This window comes from Malaya genurostris, chromosome 2, assembly GCF_030247185.1.
Source record: "Malaya genurostris strain Urasoe2022 chromosome 2, Malgen_1.1, whole genome shotgun sequence".
In the NCBI taxonomy this organism is placed as follows: Eukaryota; Metazoa; Arthropoda; class Insecta; order Diptera; family Culicidae; genus Malaya; species Malaya genurostris.
The window spans coordinates 5,307,702-5,330,178 of record NC_080571.1 but is presented as its reverse complement, the minus strand read 5'-3'; the positions used below and the strand labels follow the sequence as shown (position 1 = coordinate 5,330,178).

General features: G+C 37.7%; 1 protein-coding gene across 3 annotated transcripts in view; it reads right to left on the bottom strand.

Moving 5' to 3' along the window:
• Positions 1-9,955: 9,955 nt before the first annotated feature.
• The window catches only part of LOC131432817 (upstream stimulatory factor 2-like), a 60,685-nt gene continuing 48,163 nt past the window's right edge, over positions 9,956-22,477 (bottom strand). For 2 of the 3 annotated variants that reach the window (XM_058599349.1, XM_058599351.1), the window contains one exon: positions 9,956-21,567. In XM_058599349.1, coding sequence (XP_058455332.1) covers positions 21,184-21,567 — 384 coding nt within the window. In that variant the 3' untranslated portion in view covers positions 9,956-21,183. The remainder of the gene's footprint in view (positions 21,568-22,477) is intronic. The other variant, XM_058599350.1, reaches the window with a different exon arrangement.

Sequence of the window (22,477 nt, the reverse complement as noted above, 5' to 3'; positions counted from 1 at the left end):
TTTTTTATTTACTTGCCATGTGCAGAAGACGCACAAGAAAAAAATATAAAAAATATGTTTTAAATTAAAGTAGCTCTGTCTTTTTATCATTACCGATGTTCTGTGTGTCAAGTTGGTCTAACTTTTTACTTCTCACTTTTTATGAACCTTTACAAATCTATATTAAATTTCGAAAATCTGTATAAAATCTGTATCTCAGTATGCGAACGCAAAAATCTATACAATACCGATAATTCTGAATAAATGACATCTCTGGTTCTGAATTTTTTTTTAGAAGGGCTAATGCCTAAATAGTAACAATTCATTTTTTTTTTTGTTTTTTTTCAAGTTCTTCAAAATAACTGCACAGTAAAATTTTAAATTTAAAACGTAAGGTAACGGAAACGATCCAAAAAAATCTAAACGTCGAAATGATTCCAAACTGTTTCTAAGTCTGTGAACCATTTCGTGGTTAATTTTAACTTTTGATTAAAATCTGACACTCGAGTGGTTAATTTGATGTTGTCAAAAATAGCCCTGCTCGAGACACTGAGAAAAATCTTGCAATCAAAATTCGAATATTAAATCTTTAGTTGAAATTATTTCCAGTGGAAAATAAACCCAAATAACTTTCCGTCTGTCAAATTTTGAAATGGGCTGCAGTTTTAGTTAAATTGAACTACTCGACACAGAATAACCACTCAAGTGTCCGATTTTAACCAAAAGTTAAAACTAACCACGAAATGGTTCACAGCCAAGGGGAGAGTCGCTTAACACAAACTTTATTGTGCCTCTAAAAACACCCGTGATATACTGTGAGTCTAAGTGTGCCACGCTGTGCTCCATGAAACAGCTACTTGTCAAAACTGTGCCCTTTGTGTGCCGCAACTGTGCCACTGTATGAAAACGAAAGTGCCAATATTGATAAATGCACCAACGCATTGTGTTAATGTGTGATTGGCACATTGTTCTAAGCGTCCTCCCCTTGTTCACAGCCTAAAAATATCGTGTGTTGTCTTATAGTTGGCATTAGGCCCTTCTTAAGTAAAATTCTGACATTTTGAACCTGGGAGAGTAATAGTGCAATATTTTGGTTATAATTGTTGTCGCCATTGCTAATTTATGGGATGAATAAAGGACCAACGATAGGATGAATATAAAACCTTTGAGATGAAATTAGGAGCACAGTAGTGAAAATTTCAGAAGTGTTTTTAGCTGATTTTTTAAATATTATTTTAATTTCCGGGGAATGTGAATCAATTCCCAATGTGAAACAAGGCGAATTAAGCAGGAATATGAAAAAATCGTAGTGATTTTAGTGGCTAAATCAGGTTTTTAAGGTAACGTCCTGAGAAATTCCAGGAATGAGTAGACGAAAAAGTGACAAAATCTGAATCGACCTTCTCCGATTTGGATGAAACTTTGCACATGGCTTCAGTATGGCAAACCATAAGTCTGAAACCGACTGAATTTTAAAAAGGGCGTATGTATTTTTGCATTTAACAAAAATGGCCTTTTTCAAATCGTTGTAACTCGGATACCGTTAATTGTACAAAAATGGCGTTCAGGAAGAAGTTGCAGGGAATCGATTGGGCACTCTAAAAAAAAATATACACTGAAAAAAAATTTTTTTTTCTTAATAATTACAAAATAATCCGAAAAAGTTAAATAAAAAATTGCATGGTTTTAATTTTTTTTTGATAATTTTTATTTTAAAACTGTTATTAAATCCTACAGATTGATATCCTTTCTTCTAAAAGTTGCTGTTCTTGAGATACTAGGATATCTAGTAATAACACCATTTTTAATATTTCCATGAATTGTTTATTTGCTTGCTATATCTACAATTATTACATGTACAGAAATAATTCCTTATTATATTTAAGGTTTCAAGTTTTTGAAAATTGTATGAGTACTACGCTGCCCATACTCGCATATCAGTCCCATATCGATTTTCGCCAACATTGAGTTAGCTTGAGGAATGCAATCTATCCTCAATATACTCTCAGAAATTGCAATAAAAGTTAAGGGTTTGTTCAGTAAAATGTGAAAAAAATATCAACTCATGTCTGTCCCATATGCAAAGTACCCGCATATCAGTCCCATTTAGTGCAAATTTCAATCATTTCATTTGTTGCAATATACATTCAGTAATAGCCGTTCAACCGAGAAGGTTGTGTATAGAAGCGTACAGTTTAATAACGCTGGTTGGTTTACACGCGTTAAATACGACAACGGTTGAACTACAGGTAGAGACCTGTTGGCAGCAGCCGTTAAAACGTATAGTCGTGCTGCATAAGAGAGCCCTAGTGCTGGGCCAAGCTGGTGAAGGAAACAACAAAGGGCGTTTCCCAAACTCTACCCAGGCCGCCATATACAGCCACAAGTGCTGAGCAGGAGAGTGCAAAGGCACATCGAAGAGGAAGAGTGCAAAGGCACATAGAAGCAGGAGAGTGCAAAGGCACACCGGTGCGAAGGCACTTCGGTGCAGAAGCATATCGGTGCGGAGCACTAGGAAGAAGGAGACAAGACAACTCGGTCTTTCCACTGCCATACAACACGCAGGTATACACCGGTGACCTGCGCTGGTTACAGCTGGCGAAGACGAAAGCAAATCGGAATTCGAGTGGTGCTGGATGCCAGGTAGCAGTAGCATCACATCATATTCTATCGCTACAGTGAGCTTCAGCATTGTATCAACGTCCAGATACACCCAACAAGAACATCTAGAGCAACGAGGATCTACACGGCAGTGCAACGGAGATAGACAACAATTTCAAGGTAGAAGTCTTTTCTTTTCCTTTTGATTGAGTACTGTGTAGTGTTGGTTTCAAATTTTATTTAAAGTTTAGTTAAAAATTTTAATGTAATGGATGAATCCATGGACGTAAATCCTAGCATGAATCCGATACCCCCACGAACGAAAAAATATCAGGAGAGCTCTTCTGGGCCTTGGATAGTCTTTTTTAGACGTATATCAAAGCCATTAAACATTTTTCAAATTAATAAAGGTTTGACATCACGATACTCTTCAATCAAAGAGATCATAAAAGTAAATAACGATAAAATTCGTGTTGTGGTAAATAATTTGAAACACGCGAATGATATTGTCTCTTCGGAACATTTCAATAAAGAGTATAAAGTTTACATACCCTCCAAAGATGTCGAAATTGACGGTGTTGTTACCGAAGCGAGTCTTTCGGTAGATGATTTACTCAAGCATGGTGTTGGTCGTTTCAAGAACTCTATGCTTGAGGGTGTGAAAATACTGGAGTGCAAACAACTGTACTCAGTAGTTCATGAAGAGGAAAAAAAAGTTTATCGCCCATCAGACTCGTTTCGAGTGACATTTGCCGGGTCTGCGTTGCCGTCCCATGTCTATGTCGATAAAATTCGCCTCCCTGTTCGGCTTTTTGTTCCAAATGTAATGAATTGTACGAACTGCAAAAAATTCGGCCACACAGCTACTTACTGTAGTAATAAACCAAAATGTATTAAGTGTGAAGGGCCTCATAAAGATAATGATTGCAACAAGGAAATTGAAAAATGTATTTATTGTGGGAATAGTCCTCATGATGATATTTCAGTATGCACTGCATTTAAAGTGCACAAAGACAAAATTAAGCTTTCTTTAAAAGCACGGTCTAAGCGCACATATGCAGAAATGCTTAAAACGGTCATTGATGTCCCCCCTTTGGAAACCGAAAACGGGTTTTCAAATCTAGAGGAACCAGAGGACTCTGACTCTGACGAAAATAGTGAAGGTAATTCGTTTATCACTACCCAAGGGTCAGTTAAGAGAAAGAAGTCTTCCTCCAAATTACCAAAAAAGACACCTAAAATTTCATCTTCAAAAAAAGATCCCCGTGTTAAACAAAAAAAGTCAAAACCAAAGACTGTGCCTCCTGGTTTGTCAAATTCACAAACCAATCCAGGATCTAGTACAGAAAAAGATAATAATCCAGTGGGCTCCATTTCACAGCCACCAACAGGATTACTGAAGTTTTCGGAAATTGTTGAATGGATTTTCTCAGCATTCAATATATCTGAACCCTTAAAGACCCTCATAATGGCATTCCTTCCAATAGCTAGAACCTTTTTGAAGCAGTTATCAGCTCAATGGCCAATTGTCTCAGGTTTTGTATCTTTTGATGGATAATTTATCACCCGTCGCAAATGATACAATCACTGTCCTGCAGTGGAATTGTCGAAGCATCATGCCAAAACTTGATTCATTTAAAATATTATTGCATAGTCAAAAATGTGATGTATTTGCTTTATGCGAAACATGGCTTACTTCAAACATAGCTTTAAATTTTAATGATTTTAACATTATACGTCTCGATAGAGACTCTCCGTATGGTGGAGTGCTTTTGGGAATTAAGAAATGCTATTCCTTTTATAGATTAAACATCCCTTCAACTTCTAGTATAGAAGTTGTTGCTTGCCAAATAAACATTAAAGGCAAAGATATTTGCATAGCTTCGGTTTATATTCCTCCAAAAGCACAAGTTGGACAGCAACAGCTTAATGAAATGGTTGAAGCCCTTCCTGCACCACGATTGATTCTGGGGGATTTAAATTCGCACGGTATTATGTGGGGTTCCGTTTACAATGATAGCAGATCATCTTTAATACAAAACATTTGTGACAATTTTAGCATGACGGTATTAAATATGGGTAGCATGACACGGATCCCAAGACCTCCGGCACGCCCAAGTGCATTAGATCTATCTCTTTGCTCAACATCAATTCGACTAGATTGCACCTGGAAAATACTGCCTGATTTACACGGTAGCGATCATTTACCAATCATCATCTCAATTAGCAGTAGCAATTGCATTGCTACTTCCGCTAGTATTCCATATGATTTGACAAAAAATATCGACTGGATTAAATACCAAAGTAGTATCTCTAGTATTTTGAATTCAATGGAAGAGCTCCCTCCACTTGAAGAATATGACTTCCTCATTTGTTCGATTCTGGAGGCAGCAGAACAATCCCAAACTAAACGCTTTCCTGGGCCAACGACTAACAGAAGGCCTCCCAACACCTGGTGGGACAAAGAGTGCTCAGAGGCTAAACTCGCAAAACAAAATGCTTGCAAGACGTTTCTAAAACGGGGAGGAGGAACTCCTCAGAATTTTGAAAAACTTATGGTTTTAGAAACCAAGTACAAGAGCATACTTCGAGCCAAAAAATGTAGCTATTGGAGACATTTTGTCGAAGGTTTGTCAAGAGATACCTCAATGAGCACTCTTTGGAACACGGCCAGACGAATGAGGAATCGTAACGTGGGCAATGAGAGTGATGAATACTCGAACCGATGGATATTTGACTTTGCTAGGAAAGTTTGCCCAGATTCTGTTCCTACGCAGAGCATTATACGGGAATCTCCTCCAAATAATGGTTTTATTAATAACCCATTTTCAATGATGGAATTTTCTATAGCACTCTTGTCTTGTAACAATAACGCTCCAGGGTTGGACAGAATTAAATTCAACTTGGTGAAGAATCTGCCCAACCTCGCAAAAAGACGTTTGTTGGAATTGTTCAACAAGTTTCTTGAGCAAAATATTGTTCCACCTGACTGGAGACAAGTGAAAGTTATCGCCATTCAAAAACCGGGGAAACCAGCTTCCAATCACAACTCATATAGACCCATTGCGATGTTGTCCTGCATCAGAAAATTGTTCGAAAAAATTATTCTACGACGTCTCGACACTTGGGTCGAGACGAACGGTTTGTTGTCAGATACTCAGTTTGGCTTCCGTAGAAATAAAGGGACGAATGATTGCCTTGCATTACTTTCGTCTGACATCCAAATTGCCTTCGCTCAAAAGCAACAAATGGCATCTGTATTTTTAGACATTAAAGGAGCATTTGATTCAGTTTCCATTGATGTTCTTTCAGACAAGCTTCACCAAAATGGACTCCCAGCAGTTATAAATAATTATTTGCACAACCTTTTGTCAGAGAAACACATGCATTTTTCACATGGCGATTTGGCAACACTCAGAAATAGTTACATGGGTCTCCCGCAAGGCTCATGCCTCAGTCCGCTCCTCTATAATTTTTACGTGAATGACATTGACAGCTGTCTAGTAACCCCATGTACACTAAGACAATTGGCAGATGATGGCGTGGTTTCAGTTACTGGACCCAAAGCTATTGATCTGCATAAACCATTGCAAGATACCTTAGATAACTTGTCCGATTGGGCTGTTCATCTTGGTATCGAATTCTCTGCGGAGAAAACAGAGTTAGTCGTCTTTTCAAGAAAGCATGATCCCGCGCAGCTTCAGCTCCATATGATGGGAAGAATGATCCAACAGGTTTTAACTTTTAAATACCTCGGGGTGTGGTTCGATTCCAAATGCACGTGGGGAGGACACATTAGGTTTCTGATAACAAAATGCCAACAAAGAGTAAATTTTCTTCGAACAATAACAGGATCTTGGTGGGGTGCTCATCCGGAAGATCTAATAAAATTGTATCAGACAACGATACTTTCAGTGATGGAATATGGATGCGTTTGCTTTCGTTCCGCTGCAAACTCTCATATTATCAAACTGGAGCGAATTCAGTATCGTTGTTTGCGAATTGCTTTAGGGTGCATGCATTCGACACATACAATGAGTCTTGAAGTTCTGGCGGGAGTTCTTCCATTAAAAGATCGATTTTGGGAGCTTTCATCACGCCTGCTAATAAGATGTGAGGTGCTGAATCCCATGGTAATTAATAATTTCGAACGACTAGTCGAGCTTCGATCTCAAACAAAATTCATGACAGTATATTTTAACCATATGTCACAGGAAATCAACCCTTCAAGATATATTCCTATCCGTGTCAGCCTCCTAAATGTCCCTGACTCAACTTTATTTTTCGATACATCCATGCAGCGCGAAGTGCGTGGAACCCCGGATCATCTACGTTCGACGGAAATCCCAAAAATATTTTCAAGTAAGTTCAGGCATATTGACTCTGAGAAAATGTTTTACACGGACGGATCGCGAATTGAAGAAGCGACAGGGTTTGGTATGTTCAACAATAATGTTTCGGCCTCATTTAGGCTTCAAGAACCTGCATCTGTTTATATAGCAGAGCTAGCAGCAGTTCATTATAGTTTGAGTGTAATCGTCACATTAACTCCAAACCATTATTTCCTCTTCACAGATAGTCTGAGTGCAATTGAAGCCATTCGCTCAAACATGACTGGCAAGACTGAACCGTTTTTCCTGGGCAAAATAAAACAGTGCCTGAACGACATATTGAACAATAATTATCTAATCACTATAGTCTGGGTCCCGGCTCATTGCTCCATTCCTGGCAATGAAAGAGCCGATATTTTAGCCAAACGTGGTGCTATTGAGGGTGAAATTTATGAGAGACCAATTGCTTTCAACGAATTCTATAGCTCGTCTCGCCAAAGAACACTTGCCAGCTGGCAAGCTTCTTGGGATAAAGATGATCTGGGTCGGTGGATGCACTCAATTATTCCGAAAATATCGACAAAGGCATGGTTCAGGGGACTGGATGTGAGTAGAGATTTCATTCGTGTGATATCCAGACTCATGTCCAATCACTACACGTTAGATGCACATCTCCTTCGAATTGGGCTCTCCGAGACTAATCATTGTGCTTGTGGCGAAGGTTATCGAGATATTGATCATGTCGTTTGGACATGCGTGGAGTATCGTGATGTCAGATCTCAACTAATAAATTCTTTGCGTACCCAAGGTAGACTATCCAATATCCCAGTTCGAGACATTCTTGCTTGTCGTGACCTTTCATACATGAAACTTATTTATCATTTCATAAAGAAAACTGGAGTTTCAATTTAATAAAGGCCCCTTTCAAGACTTAGTTCTGATCCCAGCTGCGACCATGCGTTCAACCAATAGCTAAATTAGAATAAAAATAATGTAATGATACAAACAAACTCGAAACAGTTTATGAAATTAATAACAAAATGTCTGAAAATAACAGCTTATTTTATAATTTATAGAAGTTAATCGTTTGGTTCAAATAATATTTCCGAGTAGATTTCATAATTAATGACGAGTTACCTAAGATGATATTTAAGTAATAAGAGAATATGTTTTAATAAATGCAAAACGTTGTGACTATGTTAGAATTAAATTAGGATAAGAATATTATGTAAAAGTGATGCTACGGCGAAGAAAAACTTATGTAAACTGCCTTAAGAAATAAACGTATTTATGAAAAAAAAAAATTGTTGCAATATTGGAATAGCAAAGGTGTATTATCGATATTTCATGTAATAGTATCATCAGCATTAGGTAGCACAATCAATCAAAAACATCTAAAATAAAATTTTAAACGTCTTTTTCTTGACATGCTGATTTTCCATATGGGACTGATATGCAAGTATGGGCAGTACGTGCATCGTCATTCGAATACAGTCTTGTGAAGATTGTGCTTTCTGAAACCGGAACGAAAGAATGGTATTTCTGTGTGCTTGGAATCATTTTGGTATCCTTATAAACACTACTCCACTCGGTCACACCCCGTTCATATTCTTCTTGTGACACGTAGCAAAAAGACATGGTCGTGAATGCATCTCGACGTCTCTGTTCTGGCCATTCATATAATTATTTTGCAGTTGTGATTGGGTGTTCATGTAGTTTAGCCAAGCTTTCACGTCGTGCCATTCGCTTTAAATTACCCCCGAGTTCATCACATGGTCCTTTACCATGGGAAGTTGCAAAAAATGCCACTCAGCATCAACGCTATACATTGATTTAAATTTACAGAGACTTGTTTTTGTACTGCCAGGCAGCTCCGTCAGGCATGAATAAAACCTTAAGTATAATTAAGAATTATTCATGTACATGTAATAATTGTAGATATAGCAAGCAAATAAACAATTCATGGAAATATAAAAAAAATGGTGTTATAATTAAATATCCAAGTATCTCAAGAACAGCTACTTTTAGAAGAAAGGATATCATGAACAAATTTATTACCTTTAACCTGTAGAATAATATTCTACTGTTTAAATGATTATCTTTCAACGAGAACTTGAAATTTCGAATATATCTGTAAATTGTTTTAGCTGTAACTTCTTCATTTTTCAAAAGGCACGGATGGGATAGCCATCAATCTGTAGGTTTTAATAAGAGCTTCAAAATAAAAATTATCAAAAAAAATCGAAACTCTGAATTTTTTGGTTCATTTTGAAATTATTGAGAAAAAAATCGAAAAATTTTTTCAGTGTATATTTTATTAAGAGTGTCCAATCGATTCCCTACAACTTCTTCCTGGACGCCATATTTGTACGATGAACGTTTTCCGAGTAACAACGATTTGAAAAAGGCAATTTTCGTGATATGCAAAAATACATACGCCCTATTTAAAAATCAGTCGTGAGTCGGATTGACCTCTTCATCGGTTCAAAACTTATGATTTGCCATACTGAAGCCATGTGCAAAGTTTCATCCGAATCGGAGAAGGTCGATTCTGATGACCCGCTAAGCATTTCTGGAATTGCTCTCCTTACAAATGAGATGAAATAGGGAGCCCTATTTGGTTAAATGCTAGATGGCTTCTTTCAAAACATAAAGAGAACTTTAAACAATTCTTTGAAACATGCCTGTTGCTATGCAATTTTGAATGACACCACTTACCATACGATCATCACGACTTCGACCTCGGCTTTAAGAGGCACAATCGCGGCCCGATACACCTGCTCACGACTGTTTACAGTGCTATTTAGCAAATACAGGATAGGAAAAATATTTTTGAACCAATCTTACCCTGCAAAAAATATTTGTTCCACTTCGATTCAGCCAAATGATGCAGGACATGACGACGATACAAACGACAAATGCGGTTTGAAACGAATTGACACCGTCGGTTACCAGGGAAACCAACCCGCATATGTGATAGATAAATGTATGGCATGGTTTTCATTAGCACTTTTCTTGTCAAGTAGAAATAAAACCAACAAGTGTTCCATCGTTATAATTTGTTTTTATTTTATTTTCACAATATTTTTAGAGTTGGATTTTGATTCGCAGCTGCAATGATCGAACAGGTTTGTTTAGTTTTACATTTTGTGTAATTCCGGTTCAACCGGTATTAAAACTAAATTATGTGTAACTTACCCATCATTCATTCTTTCATTTAACAATTTTTTTTTAATTACAACTTTTTGTTTCGATTATTGTTAGTGATGAATCGGGAACGCGATATTGTATAATGCTGGTTGCAGTGGTTTTTGCTCAGAAAAATAAGAAACATCCATCGCTAAGTAACCGAACCAAAGATCGTTATGCGTGAACTGCGAACTGTTTCCAGGGAAATATGGGTTGGGATGTTTGGTTCACTGAACAACATTCGCTACAACTTTGTTAGTTTATTTCAGAGTAGTTTTGCCCGCGTCAACTAGTGTATATTGTTTGCTTTCGTTCTGTAAAATTTCTGCTTCAATGTGTGTCCATAAATATTCATACATAGTTTTGTTCTTCTCTTTAAGTATATTTAATGTAATAGCAATAATTTAATAACTTTTTGAAAAGTTCAATGATAACTATACTTTAATTATTGTATCTGATTTCATTATTTTAGAGTTTCGTAATAATATGTTTTATAGCAGTTGCAATTAGTATTTGCTTTTTTTTTTTCTTTAAGTATGATTCTAAACTTTATTCGTCTTTGATTTGTATGGATTTCAATCCTTCCGTAGCGCTCTTTAGTTTTATGTTTTATTGCAATAGTAACTTGCTCTCCTTTCGTGTTGTATGCTTTTTGTTCACAACTTTTGTACATAGACCAATACTTTATATATAGTAATAATATATCAGTAAAATACTTATGATTAGTAGGTAATTATTCAATAAAATAATAACACTATTATTGCATTTATCCGCATTTCATATATATATATATATTTAGGTATTTTTTCTCTTTAGTCTTTGCTAAAATCTTTTCTGGGTTTTCTCCTTGAACTTACCCTATGTATCATTATCATAGTATATACTATATTCAACAACACGATGTAGCACAAACTATATTTGTTAACGGTAACGAAAACACGTTTAGTCTTAAAGGAATCATTATTTTATTGAAATGAAAAACATAAACAGTAACAACATGAGCATGGCTGTATTAATGCCTCAATAACATTGAAAACAAACAAAATCCGATTAAACATCACTCTAAAGAGTGGAAACTGAAACAATAGCGGATTTCGCTCTTCCGTACCTATCACTCAAAAACAGAATCGCGGTTGTTACTCTCACTGTTTTCTGATTTGTATAAAATCTTTATTTATATGTTTGCACGTTTATTTTTCATAACAAGTCTGAAGTATTTTCCTATCTTTCCGACTAGTATAGCTCCCTTGATTCTTAAAGTTAATATCTTTTGCGTACACCAGCCGGCATTCAAGGATGAGTTTACAGATATGTCATTTCTTCGTTTCTTGCTATTTTGTTTATTGTTGCTACCTCTTTTTTTAGTAGGGATTCTTAAGTAAAAATATCAAGCCTTCTGAAACGTAGTAGGTTTTAAAAATGGGTAAATAGTTTTGCTATTCCAGACTATGGGATTTCATGGGAATTTTCGCTTTGTCGTAAATTATTACCACGCTTTTCCCATACGGAAATTCACAGACTGCTAGGATTGACATGGTACCAAATGTCAAATCCATTGAATTGAATTGTTCAATAGAGTAGTACCGACGACACGACCAGGCACTCAGAAGAAAAATCAGCATTAAAACTGTTCGCTAACGATTCACCGCCAGTTACCACAAATCTAGCGACCCCTTGTAAATGATAAAAATAATCTTCTCGAGCAACACTGTTTAAGTTGCTATGTACTGGTTACCAAGGAACCCCAAAACAAATAAACATGTTTTGAAAGCGGTGGAATATTAGTGTTAAACTTTGTCCAAATTTAGCAGAAATGCATTTTCGGAATTTAATCGAAACTATGGATAAAACCAACGAACGAGGACAATGATCTACTTCCAGCGATTCATCCGTACACTTCCACTGCTAGCTTTTCTGGGCAGTAGGATTCGGTGTAATATGCCGGTGTCAAAATTGTTTTGTGTCGGTTGATTGCGCAGCAGTGGAAACAGTATTTCTCCTTGTTGGCCACTATTCGAGGATTACTAGTGGAATTCCACAAAGAAATCATTTTACCGTACGTTATGCAGGTACCGCAGAGCACAAGCCTCGCTCAGCTCGTTGTCGGTCATTTCCATGTCTTCTTTCTCACACAACGGTTTCAAGTCAAGACCTGAATTTTGAACTTGGCTTTATAAAAGACATAACTCATACTCCTAAATTTTTACATTCCGCTCGAGTCAGGTAAATCCATTAAAATGTTCCGTAATATAATAACCGATCTGAAATTTATTTTGTTTACATTCATCTTGCCTTCGATATGCAGTAACCAAGGTTATGGTGACTGTTATTCAAAATCAATAAATAAATCAACTTGTGCTGCCAGTTTAAAAAAATTCACTAACGTTTCCGATTTGACATTTCCAGTTACTGAGGGGTAGTTAAATTTACGATACAGTTTTGATAGACGAGTGGCAGGTCGTGTCGTCGGTAGTACAGTACACAGTGTACCGATCGACCTTCAGGCATCCGCCATTGGCGATCTTTTCCGCATTTTTCACCCGCTCACACAGAGAAAGAGGGAGAAGATATACGTTCGCATGACTCGCATGTCGTTCATTTTCCAGCGGTAATCAAGCATAAGTATCGTGTGCTGTGCTTGTTGTCGGTACCACCGCCGGTACATGCCGCCAACCACTCAGTATAAATTTTCCGCCTGTCATTTCGGGCACACGAACGAATCATTGAAGAGCCAAACGCGACTTTCTGTGAACACGTGTAAATCACGGTCGGCTGATACGGTTGCTATTGTTGCAGGCAGTATTGAATTGACTTGCCCTTCTCAGTGGTTGGTTAGTGACGGCAACCTGTTCCCGTCCCGGTCGACGGGTAAAAAGCGTAATATTTCGAAATAATAAAATGTTAAGCAACGGTCAAATGAGAATAGACGATCCAAGGGTTAACACCGATGTCTACCACAACAATGTAAAACCACTGAACGTTGGTTCCGGAATTAGCTTCCAGTAGGACTTAGCAGCAGAAAAAGATAATTGAATTACTCTATTATTTTCGGTCCAAACTAATGATACTTAAAGCCGACTAATAGTCATAAAAAAAAAACGTTGAAGTTCTGGTAAAGAATCATTTAAAATCATGTGTGTATGATGAAGCACGATGTTACGATACTGCCCCTGTTATATGGTGTCATTATCATCGTCAAAGTACGGCTATCAGTGAGTAATACGTATTTAATCTGTGTAATTGAACCTACGAGCAGTTCTGCGACAAAACGTGCGCAAAATCATGCTCTTTGTGAATATATATATTTTTTTCTAATCATTGCAGCCGTTGGCATTGACATCTCGCGATGATCTTTTTTTTTCTTTCCCTAAATGACAGGTAATTATAGATATGAAGGTGTGTCGGAGAAATCTTGAATAATCGGAAACAATAAATTTACAAAAATCCCGCATGCGTTAGAAGTGATCATAAGGATTAATTTGTCTACTAAAAAGTGACGACATTTCACCACATTCCTCGAACATCTTTGTATCGTTATCATCCATATCACAAACTTTTTTAAGCTTTTCGGCCATGAAACATGAATGATACATCACATCTAGCAACAATGAGGCTACTATCGAATGCTGCATGGTTGAATACAAAAAAATAAAAACGAATCTGACGAAGTACTTGTTGAAGTTTTTCACGTTTTGACCTCATCCGTCATCGTTTGTTATAACTCTGAAAACAGATTCCATTCTTCGTCAACCTAATTTACAATCAACAATGTCAACAATGTACTCCACTTATCTGGCACTGTATATATGTATCACTCCATTAGCAATGAGTTTGCTGTAGCTGGGTGGAAGATATTCTTCTTTCAAAATGAAACCTTCACGCATCTCAACCGAGTGATAAGAAAAACGACACTCACCGAACTCCCGAACAGGGGCTAAACGCAAACTTCATGCCAACATGGTCTAGAAAATACGTATCCAAGTAACCGTGCGTTTTTACTACTTTGTTGTATATCCATAACAACAGACCCCAAGTGACGGTTCAAAGCGTTTATCGATAATAGATTTTCTCAAGAACTGAACATCGTTTGACCGACAAGACACCGTTTATCAGTAGAAGCACGTAACGTGTTACGTTTCATTCATATGACTTGTGTACGCTATTATCACCTAGATATTTTATGGCTAACCTAGCAAAATACTTAACAGCGGGAGGGTGTGTGCTGTGTTCCTTCGAGTGCTGCTCAAACTTGTCAACTGTAATGAAAACTAGGGATTAGATTCACCATATGTTTGGTGGAGCTCAAAATGTCATTAGCCAAAGCTACTAAGAAGACGAAACATTCCAAATCCCTCGTATCGTAGCAGTTTTTTTTATTCGGAGCAGTAAGCTTTATCTAATCAGTCGCCATCAAAGACAGTTACCGGGAAAATGGCTAACAGAGGATAAATAATAGAACGTGTGTATTTCTTCCGATTCGGAATAAATCTCGTATTTTAAGCTTACCAGTTTTGGCGCACTAGGCAAATACCCGTTGCATCATCAATAATATTGTACAGTCAATCCACACCGGTGGAATATTAATTGAATGAATTTCCCACCGATAAATTCGCCACTCAAATGTCAAACTGTGCAAATACTCCCTGGGGAAGTGTTTATCATCTCAAGGTACAATAACAGCAACAATTGCTAGTTTCCAACTGGATTATAGACTTTTTTTCTCCATAGCGTACCGTATCTTAATCGCTTCATCTATCGGTTCGCCGGTGCTGTCCGGTGCGGTTGCCATAACGTCACGTTTTGTTTTTCCCTTCAATATTTCCCCGTAGGTAATTTGGCCGCTAGCATGATCGATGCGATTCGCTGGAACTGTCGCCGTTTTCTGTCATCCGTTGAGATGCCTACTGCGATCGTTGGTCCACAAATAAGCTGAGATCAAGGCTGAGATCTTGTACAGCGCGCCACATGTCAGGGTTTTTCTAGTACACATGATAGGAAAACTGGCTAAAAAGCTCCCCGTCATAACCGCTAATTGCTTGCAAATTGTAACAATTGATTATAGACTTAAAGCGATTGATTGGGGTTTATTGAGGTTTTTGAACGATGTGATATACCTTGTCTTGTCTGTTTTGCCGGTTGCCGCCTGCGTCGGTTATGCTTATCGCATGAATTGATAGGTTTAAAGTAACTCGTTTTTATAGCGGATAAACTCGACGACTTAAATGGAATATACCTCAATACAACTTTTGGCAATCACTTCGAAGCGAACCTTGATCTTCAGTTTCAACTAAATTTAGAACCGTTAGGACGAGGACAATCCTACTGACATTAAAAGGTTTCCAACTCGGAGCTCGAACATATGACAACTGGCTTGCGAGACAATCGTCTTATGCTCCGCACAAACAAAAAAAAACGACGAAATTCAGTAACATTGTAGTGAATCTTCCACAAAAAGTCTTCGGGTCAGATATAACATTTATCGAACTAACGCATCAAGGGACTACTTACAATCAGCCATTAGCCAAAAAAACACAAAAGCAGTTTTCTACATTGTCGTTGAGTTGAAATTCGTGCAAAAAGAAATGGTTGATTGATTTTTTAGTGGATGAATGATGTTTCAATGAAGATTTATTTAGTAATAGTGAAGAAAATGTGTTTTTGTTTTCCAACAATAGCTGTTTCTCCGAGATTGAAAATTGCACCTTAACGGATTCACTTGGAGTGAGGCTTCGTGCAGCTGGTCATACACGACTTCCAGAATATCAGCAACGATTTCATCATTTTCAGCGCACGAACTTCAGTGCACGTTAATAGTCTTATCTTCAAAATGAGTATTGTGATTCAAGCACTTTCCAGAAGTTTTGCCCAGATACTCAATTACTAACAAAAGAAAACCTAGCAACTGCTGTTTTGTAAATTTAATCTCTTTTTGCGTAAATTTACTGGAACAAGCCACGAACTGTGCCGGAAGGAATACATTTTTTCGTTATCTATTTATGCTTTATAATTTTTCTGTAATGGACACTCACTCTCAATTTAACACCAACATCATTGGCATTAGGTTTTAAATTACATTAAACATAACCAATGACCAGACATCTCTGCATTAGGGGTGTCGGATAATCGATCGATTAATCGAATAATAATGTAATAAGCTGAAACTAACCCAGTTCCGATCTTAACTGCTGTCAAATCCAGAGTTACGGCTGTTTTGCTTCAAACGAAAATGCCATAGCTTATGAACGATTAAAATTTAATTGATAAGTACTCGAAAAGTGAATACTTCGAAAAAACCGACATCCCTACTTTTAAAGCCGAACATAAAATTCTCATTTCAATCTGTTATATCGTCATGAGGTCGAATATGTAAAAGAGAGTACCATTTTGTTTACTTTCTCTTCTATTTACAACACATTAATTTTCACGTTTGCTTTCTAAATATCCGGGTGGAATTACACCGGGAGATTTAATTTTTGGCATCAGTATCTACTAGATGGATAACAAACATATGAAAAGAATAACGCAGAAACTATCGAAAGATAAAGTAAACAAAGAAAATCTCTCCCTAACCTTCAGGCCCTTTTTAAATGTTTATGTACTCATACGATGTACCCGTAATAGAATCCGTTGTACGGCGCTCTTATCGAACTTTTGAGACTAGCATTTTTTCTGCAGTACTTCAGTGTAACGATCAAATGATTTTCTAAGGAAGTAATAGAGGACGCTTAGGCACTGTTAGACGGCACTTCAATGAATTGAATTTTAATGTATACTGTCATTGAGTTATAATTGCGACAGACATAACCTCCGGTGTACAATACATAATAGACATTTGTCAGGTGCGGATGGGGAAAACCTGTACTTTAGACTTATCTGTAGAACAATTTGTTCACAATTAGGTGGAATATTTATCAGATTATTCAAGTGGTTTTTGAAAGCCTTACAAAATTTTACTCAGCTTGAAAGTAGAATTGTTTAAAAAGATCAATTACTTAACATATAATTCTGTGCTGTTGGTAGTAATAAATTATTATAATTCCAGATTTTCCAGACGAAGAGTGTAGACTACGAGAGAAAATCGCAAACAAATGTAGTGAGTAGAGAATAATTGCTCATTCAACGTCGGCACAAAAAAGTATCAATCAACTCTAATGAAAAGGTACAGCTCAATGAAAACATTTTACAGTGAACCAAAGTCATCGAAGGGTCGTTTAGAAAATGGCCGAACACTCCATCTTGAGTTTATCTTTGTAGTTTTGCTCATATAAACCTATACCGGGAGTGAAAACCGGACAAAAATGTTTGGTTCACGAGACCATTTTAATCTGATGGCGTTTTCGCTTGAAGCAACAACCAACCTCAACTGTTGTCAAATGTATGGATTAGTTTGGATTTCAAGCGAAAACGACATAAATTAGGAAAAATCGGTTCCAGCAAATTTGGGAAAAATAAGTAACGTAAACATACACACTGATACTTTGCTATCTCGACGAGCTAAGCTGAATGGTCGTAGCTCCAGGTCTTTTTAGAGAGACAAATAGACTAAATTCGATACATTTTCTTCTGATTACAATAGTTTTCTTTTCCAACTTTCAAATAGTTCCCATTCCAAGCACATAGCGTCAGACCCGTACCCAGGATTTCGTTTCAAGAGGGGCCCAAAGATAAAAAAAAGTTACTGAAGATTGCTTATGTAACTCACGGTGTGCCTGTTACGGATGTTTTTAATGTCGTTTTCGCTTGAACTTAAACTGCCCCAGACTAGTTTCATCAAACAAACACTTTTCACGAAACTTTGTTGATTTCGCACTTAGCAACGGGAGTTTAAGCAAACCTGATTTAAAAACCAGGTTCGAAACTGACTCGATTTTCAGTTCAACAACGTTAAAACTAGGTTCAAATAAACGGTTTGACAGCAGTTGGTGAAAACTGGGTTAGGTTTGGTATCAAGCGAAAACGACATAACAGACACTTTAAACTTTTCCACTGGAACTATTACATTTCTTTACATTTACTGTCTTGATATTTCTGTAACACATGTCTGAGACCTTCTAAATAATTATATATCTGTTTTTGATTTCGGGAGGAGCCAGGGCCTCGCCCACCCCCCCCCCTTCTCTAGGTACGTGACTGCATAGCCTAATACACCCAAACCTCTGTTTACGTAAACTAACTGTTTTTTACGTTACCTCTTTTTATGTAACTCTTTATACGAACAAAATCCCAAATAACGTAAACTTTTTTCACATACCTACTTCGTAAAAAGAGGTTTGATGAGTAAATGTCGGAAAACGATGTTTGAGGTGGTTCTGAATTCCGTTTTAGTTTCTTATATGTAAAATTTCGCTTTATTTAGGGCACTTGGTCAGTAGTTTCAACAATCTTGATAATCTGATTTGACTGGTATTTTAGTACTTTGTTACTAAATCCGGCTATAATTTAGATCCGCCGCATATATTATACTACTGCTTCAAAAATGTAAAGGCCTACTCATAACAACCGTATTCGAGCAGTTCGAGTAATATCGACACATATTGTAAAGGTTTTCAAGGACTATCAATAAAGCGGAAGTCGTCATGTTGGAATTCAGAACCACCTCAAACATCGTTTTCCAACATGTACTCATCAAACCCGTTACGAAAATTCTGATGGTTTATAGCGAATATCGATGAACCGGAAGTCGCCATCTTGAAAATGGATGCGACTTAGAACATCATTTCCCTGTAAATTCTAATAATTTTTGTTTCATAGTTATCCATTATATTATCCATATCCAATATTATACATACATAGGGAAAACATTTTTAACGTTGAAAATTACAAATAACGTAAATTTTTTTTACGTCATAATTCGATTTACGAAGTCCCGATTATAACGTAAATGGAAGTTTGGGTGTACCATTTTCGATTTATAAAAGCTGGAACGTTGTCGCTGGAACTGACCCAGAGCAGAAGGGAACAATTTGCATGAATCTAAGTAAGATTCGCCCTTCTATACGGTGGTGAATCGCGCAAACCCTATACAAGAATCACGTTCGAAACTGAATTTTATTTGACGATTCGTTTGGCTCCCTAATGCCCCGTTTACACTTCTGCTGGCTGCCAGTATGCTGGCCCTCTTAGGGAAAAACGTTCAACTGTGGTCCAATGATCCAAAGACCAACGAAGGACCACCGTTGAACGTTTTTTTCCTAAGAGTGCAGTACACTGGCACCAGCATGCAGGCAGCCAGCAGAAGTATAAACGCGGCATAAAAAGTATTCGCCAGTCTGTTACTACGAGAGTCTGTGGTGTGAACTACAAGCTCTCAAAAAACCGAATAGTAGGCCAACACAAAAGTGTTTCCCTGGTGCCGCGCTCATTTAAGACAAACAGAGTAGGCGTCGTCCAACTTGAACGTATCATTTTCTAGTTTAGTGTTTTTGCTGAGAAATAGTTGGACTGTACGTGAAAATCGTCGTTTAAAAAATGTCAAACACAGAATAGTTGAAATAGAAAATAAAAATCGATGGTTCAGAAAATGTGTAGAAGACTGGTGGAGTTTGATACGTCGAATGAGCTCGTTCCAATGCATTCTTATTTGCGTAAGTTTTTCGTTTTGTTTTTATTTCGATTATAGAAGTTTTAATAAGATGGTCACCCGCCACTCGGGTCAGAAAAGCTATGTTGGAGTTTGGGAATCGAATTCTGGTAGCCAATGGGTGAAAGGCATACCCATAACGGTTCATTTTCGCTTCAGTTAAAACATATAGGTATAACTAACTAGAGATTGCATCAGATTTTCTTTCTTCGCACTTTAGTGTTAGTACAGTTCGAAAAATGAATCCTAGACTGGATACACCATTTCTACCATCGTCGTTATCGAAGAATAACCATGGAATTAGTTTTAAGAGTGCACCAATTATCACCTTTGCCAGCGGTCGCGATCAGCTTGCACAGATATCGATCACGAAGACCTTGCCATGTTTGTTCCGTTAATATAATCTTCCTGTTCAGACCACTGATTGACTGGCTGGTGGCTAGACAAATAAAAAAAAATGTCGTAGAGCGATCGAGTTAGCACCTTCTACTCCGACTTCAGCCGGTTGACGATAACTTTGCAAAGATGAGATCAAGTACCGTCACAGCAGTTAAGTGACAATGTACACAACAGTCTCAAAGTCTGTTTGCTAGTGAACCAAAAAGCAGAAGATTAGAAGACCGTTTGCGTTAACCATGCGCTTTGTGTAATCATTCACGATAATTGAGGCTGAATACATGCTAGGAACTGAACTGAATTAAATTTTCAACTAAACCCTAATATTAACATGACATAACCTTCATCGGATGACGACACAGACGACAACAGCAAGTAGATTTATTTGCAGTTTGGGTAGCAAAACTATTCTCCCATGTTTAATGCTCAATCGAAAACCGTTCCAATTTCGACACGACTATTCAAGCAATAACGGTAATAGCAGAAAAGGATCGATGGAATCATCAACGACTGCCAATACGAGTGTATGTACATAGAAAAAGTTAGGACCTATATTAAACTTAGGCAGGAATTTCGTAATGAAACAAGGAAAAAACCGACGGACGAACGGAAAGCGTTGAGAATAGGACATTCTAGTTCTAGATAACCGAATGTGGTGGTACATTGTACTGCTTCTGATGGGACACGGTAACTGATTGACTATTATTTGAGCGTTTAATTACTCTGTGGGTAGGTTAACGCCTATTATACTAGGTTTGCCAACATACGGGCTATTAACTATTTTCACTTTTCTTTTTTTTCTCATTCCTCTACTGTTGTTTCTGGCTCATCTCGATTCTATGTACACATGGGTATCTTCCGTTCAGTGCAATTCAACAAGTATGGTAAATTGATCGATTCATTAATAATGACGAATACTTACATTAGTGATTCTCTGCTTTGTATGTTTGTGTATGTATATATATTTGTGTGTGTTGCGATCGCACAGCGTTCTAACACGACACCTTCACAACTAGTTATCTCTCTCACTTTCGTTCAAAGGGCTAATACCTACAGTGTAGTACCTTTCTAGACTATGATAAAGTGAAAATGACTTTTCGACGATGGCTACGACTCGATTTTGACGTTGGTGGCGAGAGCGAACTGCAGCTCCGACTGTAGCCGTTTGTTTTCCGCCAGCAGCTGGTTGATGCTTTCTTTCAGTTGCAGGTTCTCCAGCAGTATCTGATCCTTTTCGGCAAGGCACTCGGTCAGTTTATCACTGGTGTCTTTCAGCCGGGTAATGTACTCGCAAGCCTTCGCCAGAATGCCCCCCTTGGACAGGTTATCGCCCGTACCACCGTTCTGTTTGTTTGCCTGCGGGTCCTGCGAGGGGCTGTTCATGTGCTCCGCAGGGATGATCTTGTTCAGCTCGTGGATCCAGTTATTGATTTTGTCTCGCCGCCGTCGCTCGATCTCGTTGTGATTCGCCCGCCGCCGGTCATCGCGCTGCTACGAGGTTGGGGGATAAGAAGATAAAATCACCATTTAGTTACATTGAAGTTGACATGAAAGGAAGAAGATAATATTTGGGGTACTCATAATAATTCTCCCCGCTAAGACTTGTAATATCAGAGAGTTTTTTTTATGCCATATAGATTCAAAAAAGTAAAGAAAAGCAGCACGATTCAGAATATAAGATGGCGACTCCCGGTTTATTGATATTTCTTGAATACCATTGCATGTATTTGTGGTGTTTTTTTATGCTCAGATCACAGCATGCTGTGCGTTTGGCTGTCAGTTTTCATTTGTTTACTTGTTTGTGCGGTTGAAATTCTGCGTTTTCAAAAAAAGTTGCGTATTGAAAAGGAAGTGAAAATTAAGGTTCTGGACACATGGCTAAGTGAGGTATTACTATGCGAAAATTGGCGAAGCAGTTTGGAATTCATCACGCAAGTGTTAAAACCATCATTAATAAGCTTAGGAAACACTATTCTTTAGATGAGCTACCAGGAAGAGGCAGAAAACCTGGTTCTTCCATTCCGAAACTGGACCAGAAAGTGGTATCTCTAATCATGAAGAACAAATCAATGTCAATACGTGATTTGACCAAAAAAGTAGGTACGAGTGTCGGAATGATCCAGCGTATCAAGAGGCGAAATCACCTGAAGACCTACAAGAACCTACAAGAGCCCGAAAATTGTATTCGCGTTTTTTGAAGCGTCCGGATGCATGCGTTTTGATGGACGATGAGACTTATGTAAAGGAGGACTCAAAAACCCTTCCAAGTCCACAATACTTTACTGTCTTCGTTGGGGAGGATGTGAGCGATGCGGACAGGTCGATTCAAGTGGAGAAATTTAGTTGAAAGGTACTGCTATGGCAAACAATATGTTCCTGTGGTTTGAAGTCAACCATTTTT